Raw genomic sequence first — 13,027 nt, 5'->3', positions numbered from 1 at the left:
CCCCCAGCCAGAATACTTGTGCGTGAGCTTCGCTGATCTTCTTCCACGGGTCAAAATTCCTCTTCATGCTTGTTGAAGCACAACACCCTAGTGTTTTAGCGATCTGAGAAAGAAGATGAGAAAGATAGCATAATGAAAGAGACTCGAAAGGAGTCATATGTAATATCAGAGCTGTTACCTATGTATCTATCGACCATGTTGGAATAGAAGTTGTTCAGGTGTATGTACACCACGACTCGAGGTATGAGGGTCTACAGAAACTCAGCGAACTGACTGACGCAAGATTCTCGACTCGAAACTGCCCCTCTCTTCCTTCCTAATGTAATAAAGATAGATAAAGTAGGTAAGTAAGCAAACACCCTTCTTACTACCTTACTTACACCTCGATTCTCTACATAGATGTCTACATACAACTACATGGCAAACTTATTCTGTACAGTCAGAGATAGCACTCTCTCCAGATATACGCAGTCATCCTCTATACTTCTCAAGTTAGTAAGCCCTAAACCCTGATAGACTTAGGAATCCCTTTCTCAACCGCAGACAAAAGATGAAAGAGAAGAAGCAAGATCTACATCTACCATCTTCAGCAGACCGTTCTAGATCTATAGATAGATATATAGATCGATATCTTGTGAACATACTTGTTTTCTTTCCTTCTCTGAGGAAGCAATCCAAGATAGCAAAGAGCTTTCTTTTCTCCTTTCAGAGACATCTAGGCTATCTTCTTCTTCTTCGTCATCTTCCTTCTCGTCAGATTCATGCGAAGTTAACATGTGACCCATATCATCTTCTTCCTCCTCCTCCTCGTCATAGCTCTCGTCACTCTTGCCAAACAGAAAGCGTTGTATCGAGCGAGGCAGAGGCAAAGCTTCGAGAAGCATCGAGCATTCTTCTGAGGGGTCATACAGATCGATCTGATCTGGAGAAAGCAAATCCGATAGACTTGTCGTGATTTGACGGGCTAGATATGAAGAGGGAGACGTCTGAGGGAAAGAAGGAGACGAAGAAGAAGTAGATGACGCAAAGAAAGAAGAAGAAGAGGAAGAGGAAGACCACCTGGAGGGGTGAAGAAGAGATGATGGCTGCTGAAAAGAAGAAGAAGAGAGAGAACAGGAGAGAACTGACGCTTCGGTCACATCGGCGCCCCCTAGCATTTCATAGGTCCCTCGTATCTCGTCAAACGGCAAGGCCCTGCAGAAAAGAAAGAGGAACAAGAAAAAGAGAGATAGGTCATTAAAAGTCATATATATCTTCTTTCGCTTTCTCTCTTCTACGTCTTCTTCCTTCTCCTAAGCAACATAAAAAAAAAAACCTTGTCCTTACCAGGATCACTCACTCATACTTATGCTTATGCATCTTCTTCACACGATGAAGAGACACAACACCGTACCCTTCATTGCTATCGATCTCTCTCTATCCATCGCTCTCTCTATACATACGTATGTCTAGAAAGACGGATAGCGAAGGATGTTCTTTACTTGAGTATCTCCTCATGTGACTATTTATGTGGAACTGTATCTGTGCATCTAGGTCTATGATATGCAAATACTTAGTATGAGAGAAATGAAGACCATTCTCCGAGAGATGTAAGAGAAAAAAGGTTAACGACCGTTGGTCGTCTATCCTCGAAGAGAAGGTTCAGTCCTAGTGAATGTCTCCCTAGTAAAGTGATAGAAAGAAAGCCTCCATACCCCTCTCTACAAGAGCTGTGAAGATATCCCCCTTTCACGAGGTTTATACACAAATACTATCTATCTATCTATATCTATCTATCTATCTATGGTATTTATAGACGCATATAGGGAGCACGTACACTGAGGTCTACAAATGTGTAGGTAGAGCTAATTTAAGAAGAGAAACGGAGAGTAGAACCTCGTAAGGGGGTAGATTGAATTACCCACATAGGTATACAGATACATGCAGATAGACGTATACATATGCAGACCTTGAGAGAAGAGAAGACGGTATGCACAGAGCTTTGAGAAGAACTTTTTACCGATAAGGAGAAAGAAGTACAAGAAGAGAAAGAAAGAAAGAGCGAGTAGAGAAGAAGAAAGTGTGTCTTTTTCATTTCTTGTTCTCCCCTTCTTACTGAGGTGGATAAGTGACGTGAGCGAGAAGGTGTAGCTTCCTTAACCATGGTACTAATCCTGCCTCGACAATCCGAACGATCATCTTCTTTCTCTCTTCTTCTTTCAATCCTTCTTCTTCTTTCTTCTCTTTCTCTTTCTTTACCATCCTTTCCTTCTCCTCTTCACTTTTTCTCTTATTGTTCGCTCCCTCACAGAATTCTTCTTCTTCTTCTCTCCTCTTCTTCTTGTTTGCATTCGCTCCCGTTCCTTCTAGTAAGCCGAAAGGAGAGGTCACTTCATCTAGAGAAGATAAACAGACCTCTCCACCTAGTAAAGTCGATGGCGTGAGAAGACGTATCTGTTTCTTCTTTGCAAGGTCTTCAGTCTTTCTCTGGTGAGTATGGAGAAGATCTTCTTCTTCTTCATCGTGGTGTGTCTCACAGTAGACATCGTGTATACCGCATGTCTTCTGAATAGCTAGCTCTTCAGCCCGTTCTCTTCTTGCGTCTAAAATACTTTCGAAATAAGATCTCAACACGAGGTCGTTATCTCTCTCTTCTTCTTCTTCTTCATCTGTCTCGCCTCTTCTACTTTCACTCTTCTTCTGTCTTGTAGAAGAGAATCCCTCTCTGTCTCCTTTCTTCGTTGACGGAGCTTCATGTTCCTTCTCAGCATTCTTCATCTTTTCTTCGTCTCCTTCTTCTTCTTCATCGTAGCTTTCTCTTTCTCCTTCTCCTTTGACTGTCTCGTTCTCTTCTCTTTTTCTTTCACGTCGTCTTTTTCGTGTTCTCAATCCTTCTTTCAGCTCATCCTTCTTCTCCTCCCCCTTTTTCTTAGATGAAGAAAAGCTTTCGCGGTCTTCTTCTTCTTCTCTCTTAGGGCATGCAAACTGAAGTCTTTCTCGAAGACGAGAGGGAAGAGGGAGAATGGCCGCTCCGATCTGTTCTTTCCGTGGAGGGAAGGGCAGGCGCCGACCTAATAGACGGAGGTCTTCGAGCCACACACTTGCAGATAAATCTATATCAAGAAGTCACACGGAAAAGAAGAAGAAAGGACAATGAACAGACCAGAAGAAAAAGAACAAGGCAGGGGGATAAGAGAAAAGAAGAGGGAGAAGAAAGAAGAAGTCAGACGAGAAAGGAAGAAGAGAAGAAAGGAGGGAAGATAGACAAGACGTAGGAGAAGCCGACTGGAGTCGAGAACAAGAGAAGAAGAGCTCTTCATCTCTGTCTGAATTCTTCTTCTTCTTCTTTCTCTTCTTCTTCTACTTCTTCACGCCCGACAACATGCGGAAGACACCTCCTTCATTCTCTCCTATCTCTCTAGCTATCTACACGTATTCCTACTACTATCTATCGGATGGTCTATCAGACGCACGTACACTCAGGAGAAGAAGAAAATACAACGTACTTAACTACATATACATATAGAGAGAGATGTATTTATAGAATAGATATAGATAGGACCATAAATATTGATAGAGATATAGATACATAGGTAGAGATACATATACAGAAACGTACTTATGAACACATAGATAGCTATGCTTGCTATTCATGACATAGGTAGATCTCCCTGACTCCTTATGTGTATCGGTCCATCACATCCGAAGACCTCTCAATTAACAAATAAGAGAGAAGCAGAAGAAGAAGTTCCGCGAAAGAAGGGGAGAGGAAGTTGTCCTACTAAAAGAGAAACGATCATAGGAGAAACACCACCCTCATGATCAACGACACCTTTCCTCCTGCGTCGAAATGATGCTGTCTCTACAACATGAAAGAAGAAGGAGAGAAAGAGAGAAAAAAGAAGAAATTTCTTTCCTTTCTTTCCTTTCTTTCATGTTTACAGGTGGCTTACCGTCAGCTCGTCTAATTTCTTCTAGTGTCGTTACATCTCCTTCCCATTCAAGAGGCTCATCTTCAACTTCTCTTCTCCATTGTCGAACTAGACTTTCTGTTTCTCTCGTCGCCTCTACAAAGATCGCCTCCATCTTCTTTTTCTTCTCTCTCTTTTCCTTTTCATACAACTGCTTCCTCTCTTCATAATCTTTCTCCTCTTCATCCGCTGTCTCTGTCTCTTCTTCGCCATCATGCTCTTCTTCCTCTTCTCTTCTCTGGTTCTCTTCATTGTTCTTCTCTGTGGAAGAGAGACTGCATGCCCCCTCTTCGTTCTTCTTCTTCTCCTCTTCAAGACTCTCCAAAGGAGGAGATTGCGAGGACCTCCTACCATGACTACTGCTGTGCCGAGTAGTAGTAGAAGAAGAGGAAGAGAAGGAAGAAGTCAGAAAAGTTGACTTTGCATCTCCTGAAAGAGAAGAAGAAGAGGTTTCATGGACAGAGGGAGAAGACCCAGTCATCTTGATCATATCAGCATTTATTGCAGGATCTTCTTTCGACACTTCATACATCGCCACCTTCTTCTTATTCTCGACTGGAGTCACCCCTCCTCCTTCCTCGTTCTCTTCTTCTTTCTCTCCTCTCATTGAGACTTCTTCTCTTTCTACTCTTCTTTCTCCTTTCGCTTCTTCTCCTTCGCAGCGTTTTCTTCTTCTTCTTGCTCCGTCATCTTGGTATGGGTGCTGCTTCAGATCTTCTTCTTCTTCTTTTTTCTCTTCTCCCTCTTCTTCATGGCGTCTACGGCTAGTTCTTCTTTTGCTTGTTTTAATCTTAGGGTCTCCAGGAGGCTCAGCAGTTGAACTGACGAGGAAGGACCCCTCGTCGTGCTCTTCTTTATTTTCATTGTTCTCTTCTCTCTTCTTCAGCAGATCTTCTTCGTCTGCTTCTTCTCTTCTTCTTCGGCGTCCTACTTGTCTCTCCAAGACACTCCTGTCTCTGGTTGCTCGGCCATAGTCACCGTCTCCATCTTCCTTTTCTTCTTCTTCCTTTACTTGCTTTCGGGAAGAAAAAAGATCAGAGACGAAAGATTTCTCAAACGCGAACCGAACCCGTGCTTCTTCATCTCGCCTAGATGACATAGAAGAAGAAGAAGATGGTAGGACGTCTAGAGATGTCTTCTTGCACCTTTCTGCTTTCTCCCCATGGCCCCTCGATGAGCCACTCTCTTCTCCTTGTTCTTCTCTTTCCGCTTCTCTATCTTTGTCGTTTCTGTTAGATCTTCTTTCTCTCGACATAGATCTCTCGAAAGTTTCGTCTTCAGCATAGCTCTCTTCCTCATCTCCCCCCCCCCCAGGCTGCTGCTGCTGAAAAGAGAGGGGAAAGTCACCTTCATATGATTGCCTCTGCAGGCGTACTTGTCTGCGAAGAATTCTCCATATCTCTTTCCACGCCGAATCATCTTCTTTCTCTTCATCTTGACCACCACGAGAAGAAGCGTTGCTATGCGAAAAAGGCTCATTTTCTTCTTCTTCGTCATCAGTAGAGAAAGGCAAGCGATCCCACCATTGCCAGAGAATCGCGATGACTTCAGATAAGAAAAAGAGCTGTACATACACCTGGAGTGTCTCGATATATATATCTTCTTTGTTCGTCTTCTTCTTCCTCGTTTCGACCATGGTCATCTTTCTCGTCTTTTCTTCTTCTTCCTCTTCGTCATTTCCCTTCTTTCCAACGACAATGTTATTCTTCTTCTTTGGCTTGTCAAGATCTTCATCCATCTCTTCTTCTTGTTCTCTTTCATTCTCTCTATCTCTGCTCCTCTCCAAGGAGACCTTCCCGTCTCTATTGTCAACTTCTTCCTTCTTCTCGTCACCTCTCATACATGTTGCCTCTCTAAGAGGCTTTGAAGTCTGAGCAAAGACTTGACCCCTCGACGCAGAAGAAGAAGAAGTCCTCCCAACATTTCCCATAGCAAGCACCCCAGACGAATGAGAAGCGCAGGAAGAAGAAGAAAAAGAAGAAGAGCTCCCTGTCATGTTCTCTTCTTTTTCAGCAGTAGAGACATTTACGTTATGAAGGGGGAGAATCTGCAGAGTTGTCTGTCGTGGTGATTCTTCTTCTCCTTCTTGTTCTTCCTGATGCTTTAGATGATGGTCTGCTTCTTCTTCTTCCATGTGGATATCGTCTTCTTTCTTGTCTCCTCCTCCTTCTTCTTCTTCTTTCTCTTCTCCATCTAAATCCTTACACGAGAGCATTCCTTTAGAGACTTCTTCTTCTATCTCACGTAAAGCTGCCTCAAGAGATGAAACAGAACTGCTACGTCCATGACCTTCGGCCCCACTATCACCTTCTTCATCTTTTCTTCTTCTTCTCTCCCGGTGTCTATCTTCCTCTTCTTCTCCTCCTCCTTCTCGCTCTCTATTCTTCTTATCTTCTGAAGAATGAGAAAGAGACTTCTGCCCTTCTGTAGAATTCCCAGAATCCCTTGTATGGGTTATGACCATAGCCTCTACCTCATAGGTCGACGGAGGGTGTCCAGACACCTTTTCATCTCTTGAAAGACTTTCATCTTTGATCTGTCTCGAACCCGGACTCGAACTCGCTGCAGGCCAAGCAGTGCTACTACTAGTAGTACGGGATGAAGATGACGGAGGGGGGGAAGTAGACACATGATTAGCCATGGGGTGGCTGTGGAGATAGCCATACGAGGATATCCCTGGGGGGGTGTCTAATCCTGAATCCGTGACTACAAAAGGGGGATGAGAAGCATCGACAGGGGGAGGAGGAGGAGTCTGACTAGCCATCGAAGCATCGATATTCGTGCCCCCAAGTGAAGTCAAGCCACACGTCATACCTTCGTCATCTCCGATATGATTCTCGGCCTTCCCTTGGGGTGCTGACGTTTCTGCTTTTCCGTCTGTCTGCGCACGATGTGCATGTCTCAACTTTTCTTCACCTCCTTTCTTTCTTTCTCTATGTGATCGGTCACTTTCATGAGCTCGAGCCTGGACAGCTAGAGAATGAAATGATAGGAAGAGACGGGTAAGTAAATGGAACCTTGTAGAAGGATGAAGAAAAGCAAGTGAAGAGACCAAGTCCACAAAAGAACATGACTGTGATGGCAGTAAGAAATCTCTTTCACCTTGAAGAGATAACTTCTCTCCTTTTCTGAACTTCTTGTCTGTTCTTCTCATCTGATTCTTCTTGATCTCGTCTTCTTTTCCCTCCTCACCCGCATCAAGAGAATTTTTCCTCCTCTTTCCTTTCTCATGTAAACATGTTGTCTTCATCCTTCTTTCTCCTTCTGTTTCAGCCGTTCCTAAGCTTGTCTCTGCTGAGCTCTTCTTCATATTCATCTCTTTCTTCTCCATCCCCTTTACGTCCGCGAGCTTATCGCCATCAGCACTCGCCCTATAGTCGGTCCCCATAGAGTCAGGAAACAAGGTGTGGCGATAACCCGTCGTAGTAGGCGTCGTTGTTGGGGCGGGGGTGTGAATTCCATGAGGTGGGTCAGCAGTAGAGTTTTGAGTGAGAGAGTCGCGCCGATCGAAAGGAATTGGAAAGGTGTTTGAACTCACACGCTGGGCTACCGGAGAAGAGAAGAGAGGACAGTGGTAGAGGGTCGTCAGTTCTAAATCATGAAGATAAAGATCAAAGGCTGTGAAACCTTTTTCCCCTATAGCTATATGTTGGAGTTCATCTGCAAGGTGTAGATACACCGCATAACACCCATGGAGAACCTCAGGCTTCCATAGAGAAAGTTCCTCCGTTTTCTTTGTCTCTCTTAAGGACATTTCTGCATGCTCTATGGTATCACTTATCACCTTCGAGATCATAGCAAGAGGATGAACGATAAATGCATTTCTCTCATAAGACATCGGAGAAGAAGCACAAGGATTCTTCTCAGGTGTCTTCACCTCACTTGCCTGGCCTCTCGGATCATAGTCGTAGTCATTATTCATCTCCTCTTGTCTTCCTATGATTCCTCCTCCTGTCCCTCTTCCAAAGAAGTCCATCAAATCTGATGCTGCCGACCAGATACTTAATCTTCTTCTTCTTCCTTCTCTTTCTCTCTCTCTCTCCTCATTCCTTCTGTCTTCTTCTTGGCCCCCTTCTCTTCTTTGTTCTCTTTCTCTTTCTTCTTCTCCTCCTCCTCCTCCAAATCTTAATCTTCTTCTCTCTTGCTCTTCTTCACCTTCCAGCATTCCTTCATTCTCTCTCTCTATTCCCCCTCCTTGCTCCTGAGACCTCTCTATCATCAGACCGCCTATCACTCCGACCTGTCGACTCCCTGCTTGTCTCTCGTCGTCCCAGAGAAGATGTATATCTCTTCCTCCTAGACCTTCTGCAGCGAAGCCCCCTGTAGGTCGAGTCATAGGTAACGTTATATCAGGAGGCGGAGATCCTTCAAAGGCTGACGGAGATGCGTGGGGTGTATTCTGAGGCTCCCGTTGTGAGGTGGAGGGTAGAAAAAGAACACCAGAAGCAGCAGCAGTAGTAGTAGTAGATGAAGTAGAAGACGAAGAAGAAGAAGAGGGAGTAGGACTGAGAGAGATAAACGTAGGTGGTAGCAGGGATAGAGAAGGATCTTCTTGAGGGATAGAATGAGGTAACTCTGATCCCTCCTCTGTAGAAAAGAGAGGTGAAACAACGGGGTGCTCAGCAAGAGGAAGAAGAAAACTGGATGAAGATGAAGAAGAAGACGAAGGAGGGGGGAGAGTGGATAAGAAGATTCCTTGTTCGAGAGAAGCTTCAGATGTTTGGTTAGAGATGGGACGGGCAGAAGAGGTAGAAGAAGAAGAAGAGGAAAGAGAAGAAGAAGAAGGATGGGAGGTATGCGGAAATTCACGGAGAGGAAGAACATTCTGAGGATGAAGAGGGGGATGATTAGAGCTATCGGAGACTGAAAGATTTCCTGATGACTGTGAAGATGAAGAAGAAGAGGAAGAAGAAGAAGGCATCGGAGGAGAGAGATGATCTGTTCTATGAAGGAGATGATCCCGGCTCGACAATGGAGAATCCCTCTCATTCTTCTTTGGAACTCCCCCCCTTTCTTGATCTATTCTTCTCTTCATTTCCTGATCTTCTCCATCACATTCACGAGAGTGACGGGAACGAGAAGAAGGAAAACACCATGAAGGAGCTGCTGCGATAGAAAAGGAAGAAGAGAAAGAACTTCCTTCTATCTCCTTCTCTCCTTCTACTCCTTTAGAAGAAGAGTCTCCTCTCGATTCCGTCGTCTGACCCGGAGCATTCTGCGTCGCATGAGGAGGTGGTGTACGTACACCCCAGATATGAGGACTCAGAGAAACAGAATTTCCTGGTGTTATCCTCTGAGAGAGAGAGCTAGGGGGTATCGGGGCAGCAGATGAAGCAGAAGAAGAAGTATCTGGCGCTCTCCCTGTTAAGAATGAATTCGGAGGAGAGTGAATGACATTTGTGGGAATCGAAGAAAGAGAAAGAAATGAAGAAGAAGTCTGACTACTATTAGGCTGATGGATGGTTACCCCTCCCCCTATTCGGCTAACTACTCCTTCTCCTCCTTGTCGCCCGCTCCCAGCAAGACCAACAGGGCGACTGCTAGGAGCTGATCTTCCGCGAAGATCTCCGCCTCTTGTCGGAGCAGAGAAAAGCGAAGAAGAAGAAGAGTTTGAAGGAAAAGGAGACGGGGGAAGAAGTATCGGAGCTGGTAAACTGAGAGGAGACAATCGAAGCCCCACACGTGAGAGATGAAGAAGATCACGACCAGCGGGGGTTTGTAAGAGAGGGAGATCAAGACGTACAGGAGAGTTTGTAACACCCGTGCGTGACGAAATGAGAGAAAGAGGAATGAGAGATCTCTGACTCCTTAATTCATGACATCGATAGATTAAGGTGAACAGAGTCTTCTTCCATGAGAAACGATAAGATGGAGATGTACATGAAACAGATCTTTCTTCATTCTCCTCATCATTCTCATCTTCACTATCCCTCTCTTCATCCTCGCTCATGGATGCAAACGAAGAAGAAGAAGAAGGTTCTCCCTGTCTTGAGAAAGAAGAGGGAGAGATCGAAGAAGAAGAAGATGAGACATCCATAGAAGCAGTCTCCTTTAGATTCTGACTATGATGACTTGATGCCTCTCGGTCTTCCAAAGAAGAAGAAGTAGAAGAGATTGAATAAGAGTACTTACGGAAAGGCTGAGGCGCACCACGAAGAGATTTAGCTGAAGGAGTCAATGCTTCGCTCCTCCGACTATTAGCCCCCGTCGTAGGAGTCGATCCTTGTAAAGAAGAAGAGAACCTCCCCTCATTTGGGTCTTTCTTGTTCTTCTCTTCTTTGAACAGAGAGAATGAAGATCTCGTCATAGGTTCCTCACATCCACTCCCCTCCTTCGTATGACCTCCCAGCAGCAACTCTTTCTCTCTTTCTTTTCCCTGTTTCGAGTCCTTTTCATCGTCTTTGTCATGAAGCGCCTTCTTCATCCATGTGTGACAAGCGCCTTCTTTCTCTTGTTCCTCCTGTCGCTGTTTCTTCTTCATGTGAAAGCGAAGAAGAGAGTGAAGTTGAATTCGAGCCAAAGGAGGAGGAGGGGAGTCAATTAAGAGAAGATTACATGGCTGGTGGCAATAAGGACAAGGTAAGAGAAGTTCAGATAGATAGAGATAATTCTGCTGAGATTTCTGATACCGACGATAGCAAGTCAAATGCATGCGGTGCCCACAGCTGCGTATATGAAGACCTTGATAAGATGTCTGGGAAGATATCTGATTCGGAAGAAACTCATAGCTATAGGATCCAGGTAACGTTAGACTCTCTAAAGCCTCTTCATCTTGTTCTTCTTCGTTTCTTCCCCATCTCTCTGACGATGGGAGGATGGCCTTTCTCGAAGACATCTCTTCTTCTTCTTCCTCCTCCTCATTATGTGAAAGAGGATAAAACTCTTGAGAAGAATCCCCTCCTCCCTCTACCTCTTCAAAGAATGCGTCTCTTCTTCCTTCGCTCTCTCCTCCTTCCCCTGTATATTCGTCCATAGCATCATTACCTCTTCCTACAAGACCACGAGGACCTGTCGAGACAGAAGAACCTCCCTGGAGAAGAAGAGGCGATGCATGCGATCTTCTATCTGCTGAGATCTCCGCCGATGAGCCACCTGTCCTTCCTCCTAGCATCACATAACTCCCTTCACGAACGGTGTGCGTTACTCTTGTTGGGTTGAAGACCCTGTTGCCCCACCCTACGCCTCGAAGACCTTCTTCTCCCCGAGATCTTCTCTCTCTTCTCTCTTCTTCTTCTTCTCTTCCTCTATCAGCATAATAATTAGACGGTGAACCACTACTACTGGCGCCGCCTCGCGCCCCTCTCCCTCCTTGCCTAAGAGGGAATGACCGTTGATGATTCCTTGCAAGACTTCCTCTTCCCGCTATCTCTATACCACTCGGAGACGAAGAGGTACGGGGAGCCGTAGTCATCATATGGGCAAAACTGCTGCTATGAGAAGAAGCCCTACCTGCGCTACTCCCTCTCCCCGCATTTCCACTTGTCGTGGGCGAAGATGAAGAAGATGAAGACGAACTCGGGTGGCCTGTCCATTTAGGTTGAAGAAGACAAGGAGGAATTGAAGGGCGTAGAGAGCTTCCTACAGGAGTCAGTTGGATGTGACATAAGAGACCGAGTGGATCAGAAGACTGGGAATGAAAAGGAGAAAAGCATCGAGATGCCGCATGCAGGAGACATCTCTCATCTTCTTTACTACGGCTATCACATGACGAAGAGAGAGAGACAGATGGAGAGGAAGAAACGAAGGGAAGATCTTCTTCTAAGCGACAAGAGACGCATCTCGGGATGTCGGAATCCGCTAATTGCTTGGCTTGATCAAAATCGTGTTGGTGACCTGACTGGAAGGTCTCTTGTTTCTTTCGATACGCCGCCAGCACCTGCTCTTGACGACGACGAACTGCCTAAGAAGAAGAGAAATCGAGAAGCAAACAAAGAAGAAGAAGATAACGACCCCGCGGTCACAAAGAAACAGGAGAAAGAGAGGAAAAGAAGAGGAAAGGCAACTTCACGAGAAGGAGAAGAAGCGAAAATACGTGAAAGAAAGAAACAAGATGACTCCTTTCTCCTCTACAGAAAAGACGCTTGATCAAATCGTATGAGGAAAATATAGAGAGAGAGAGATAGAGAGATAGATAGAAGAGTTGTAGGGTGAAAAGAGACAGTGAGAAGAAAAAATCCACAGAACAGCTGCTAGTAGAGGTCCTCTCACGGCATCCCCAGCAGGCCCATTCAACTGTAGAGAGATACTTTCTACTAAGGCGAAGGATGAACAAGAAGAAGAAGAGAAAAGTAAAAGGAGAGAGAAAAAGAGAACACTCGAAAGGGGTGAGGTCTGACTGGAGGACGGGCCCCCTTCCCCCCTTTCAAGATAGCTAGTAGATTTGCCACCTCTCTGAATCTCTTCTCTTCTCCTATCCCACAGAGTCGTTCTCATTGAGTCGGAGGGGACAGAAGGAAAAGGCAGCAGCAGTAGCAAGAAGAAGAAGAAGCAAAGAGAGAGAAAGAAGAAGGAAGAGGGAGGAGGAGGAGAAGAAAGAGAGAGAGTGGGAGTGTGTAAGAGTGGAGAGACAACTGAAGGCAAAAGCAGCTATTAAGATATGTATAGGAGATATACGTGATCTATAAGCATGATGAAAAGCTGTTAGCTGAGAAAGGAAGCTCTACTAAGATGTAGTAGTGCATGCACTTCCGCGGTCATGAGGAACACTCTTCTCCCCCCTGTAAACTACGCGCCCGCTACAAGCAACCTCTCAAATACACAGATAAATAAAGATAGACAGATTCAAGAGAAATCCAAGAAAGAGGAAAGATAAACCAAAGGGACATAGATTAATAGATCACTTTCATAAATATAAATGGGTATGGGTCTACATCTAGCCTTCATGGAGAAGCAGCCATCCCATAGGGGACTTCCTTTTGCTTGTAAGGAAGTCTTGTAAGAAACCGTCTTAGCTTAGGACTGTGCGTCGTGGGGCTCAAGCAGCAGCAGGATATCTCGGTGTATAGACACATGACGTTTCACTCTACAAATGAGGTTTCCCCACGACACACAGAACTTCTCTTTCTTCTTCCTTTTCT

The 13,027-nt window shown here is 45.1% G+C and overlaps 1 protein-coding gene across 1 annotated transcript in view; it reads right to left on the bottom strand.

Moving 5' to 3' along the window:
• Positions 1-13,027, bottom strand: part of CSUI_007422 (zinc finger in n-recognin protein) — an 18,262-nt gene that overhangs the window by 4,895 nt on the left and 340 nt on the right. Inside the window, exons 2-5 of the mRNA XM_068067567.1 lie at positions 3,933-11,850; positions 2,096-3,092; positions 645-1,194; positions 17-103 (exon numbers count right to left, since the gene is read on the bottom strand). Of these exons, the coding sequence (XP_067920453.1) occupies positions 17-103; positions 645-1,194; positions 2,096-3,092; positions 3,933-11,364 (9,066 nt within the window). The 5' untranslated portion in view covers positions 11,365-11,850. The remainder of the gene's footprint in view (positions 1-16; positions 104-644; positions 1,195-2,095; positions 3,093-3,932; positions 11,851-13,027) is intronic.

This window comes from Cystoisospora suis (genome assembly GCF_002600585.1).
Source record: "Cystoisospora suis strain Wien I chromosome Unknown contig_3927, whole genome shotgun sequence".
Taxonomy (NCBI): domain Eukaryota; phylum Apicomplexa; class Conoidasida; order Eucoccidiorida; family Sarcocystidae; genus Cystoisospora; species Cystoisospora suis.
Note: the sequence above shows the minus strand (reverse complement) of the source record. Positions and strands in the feature narration are given on the sequence as shown.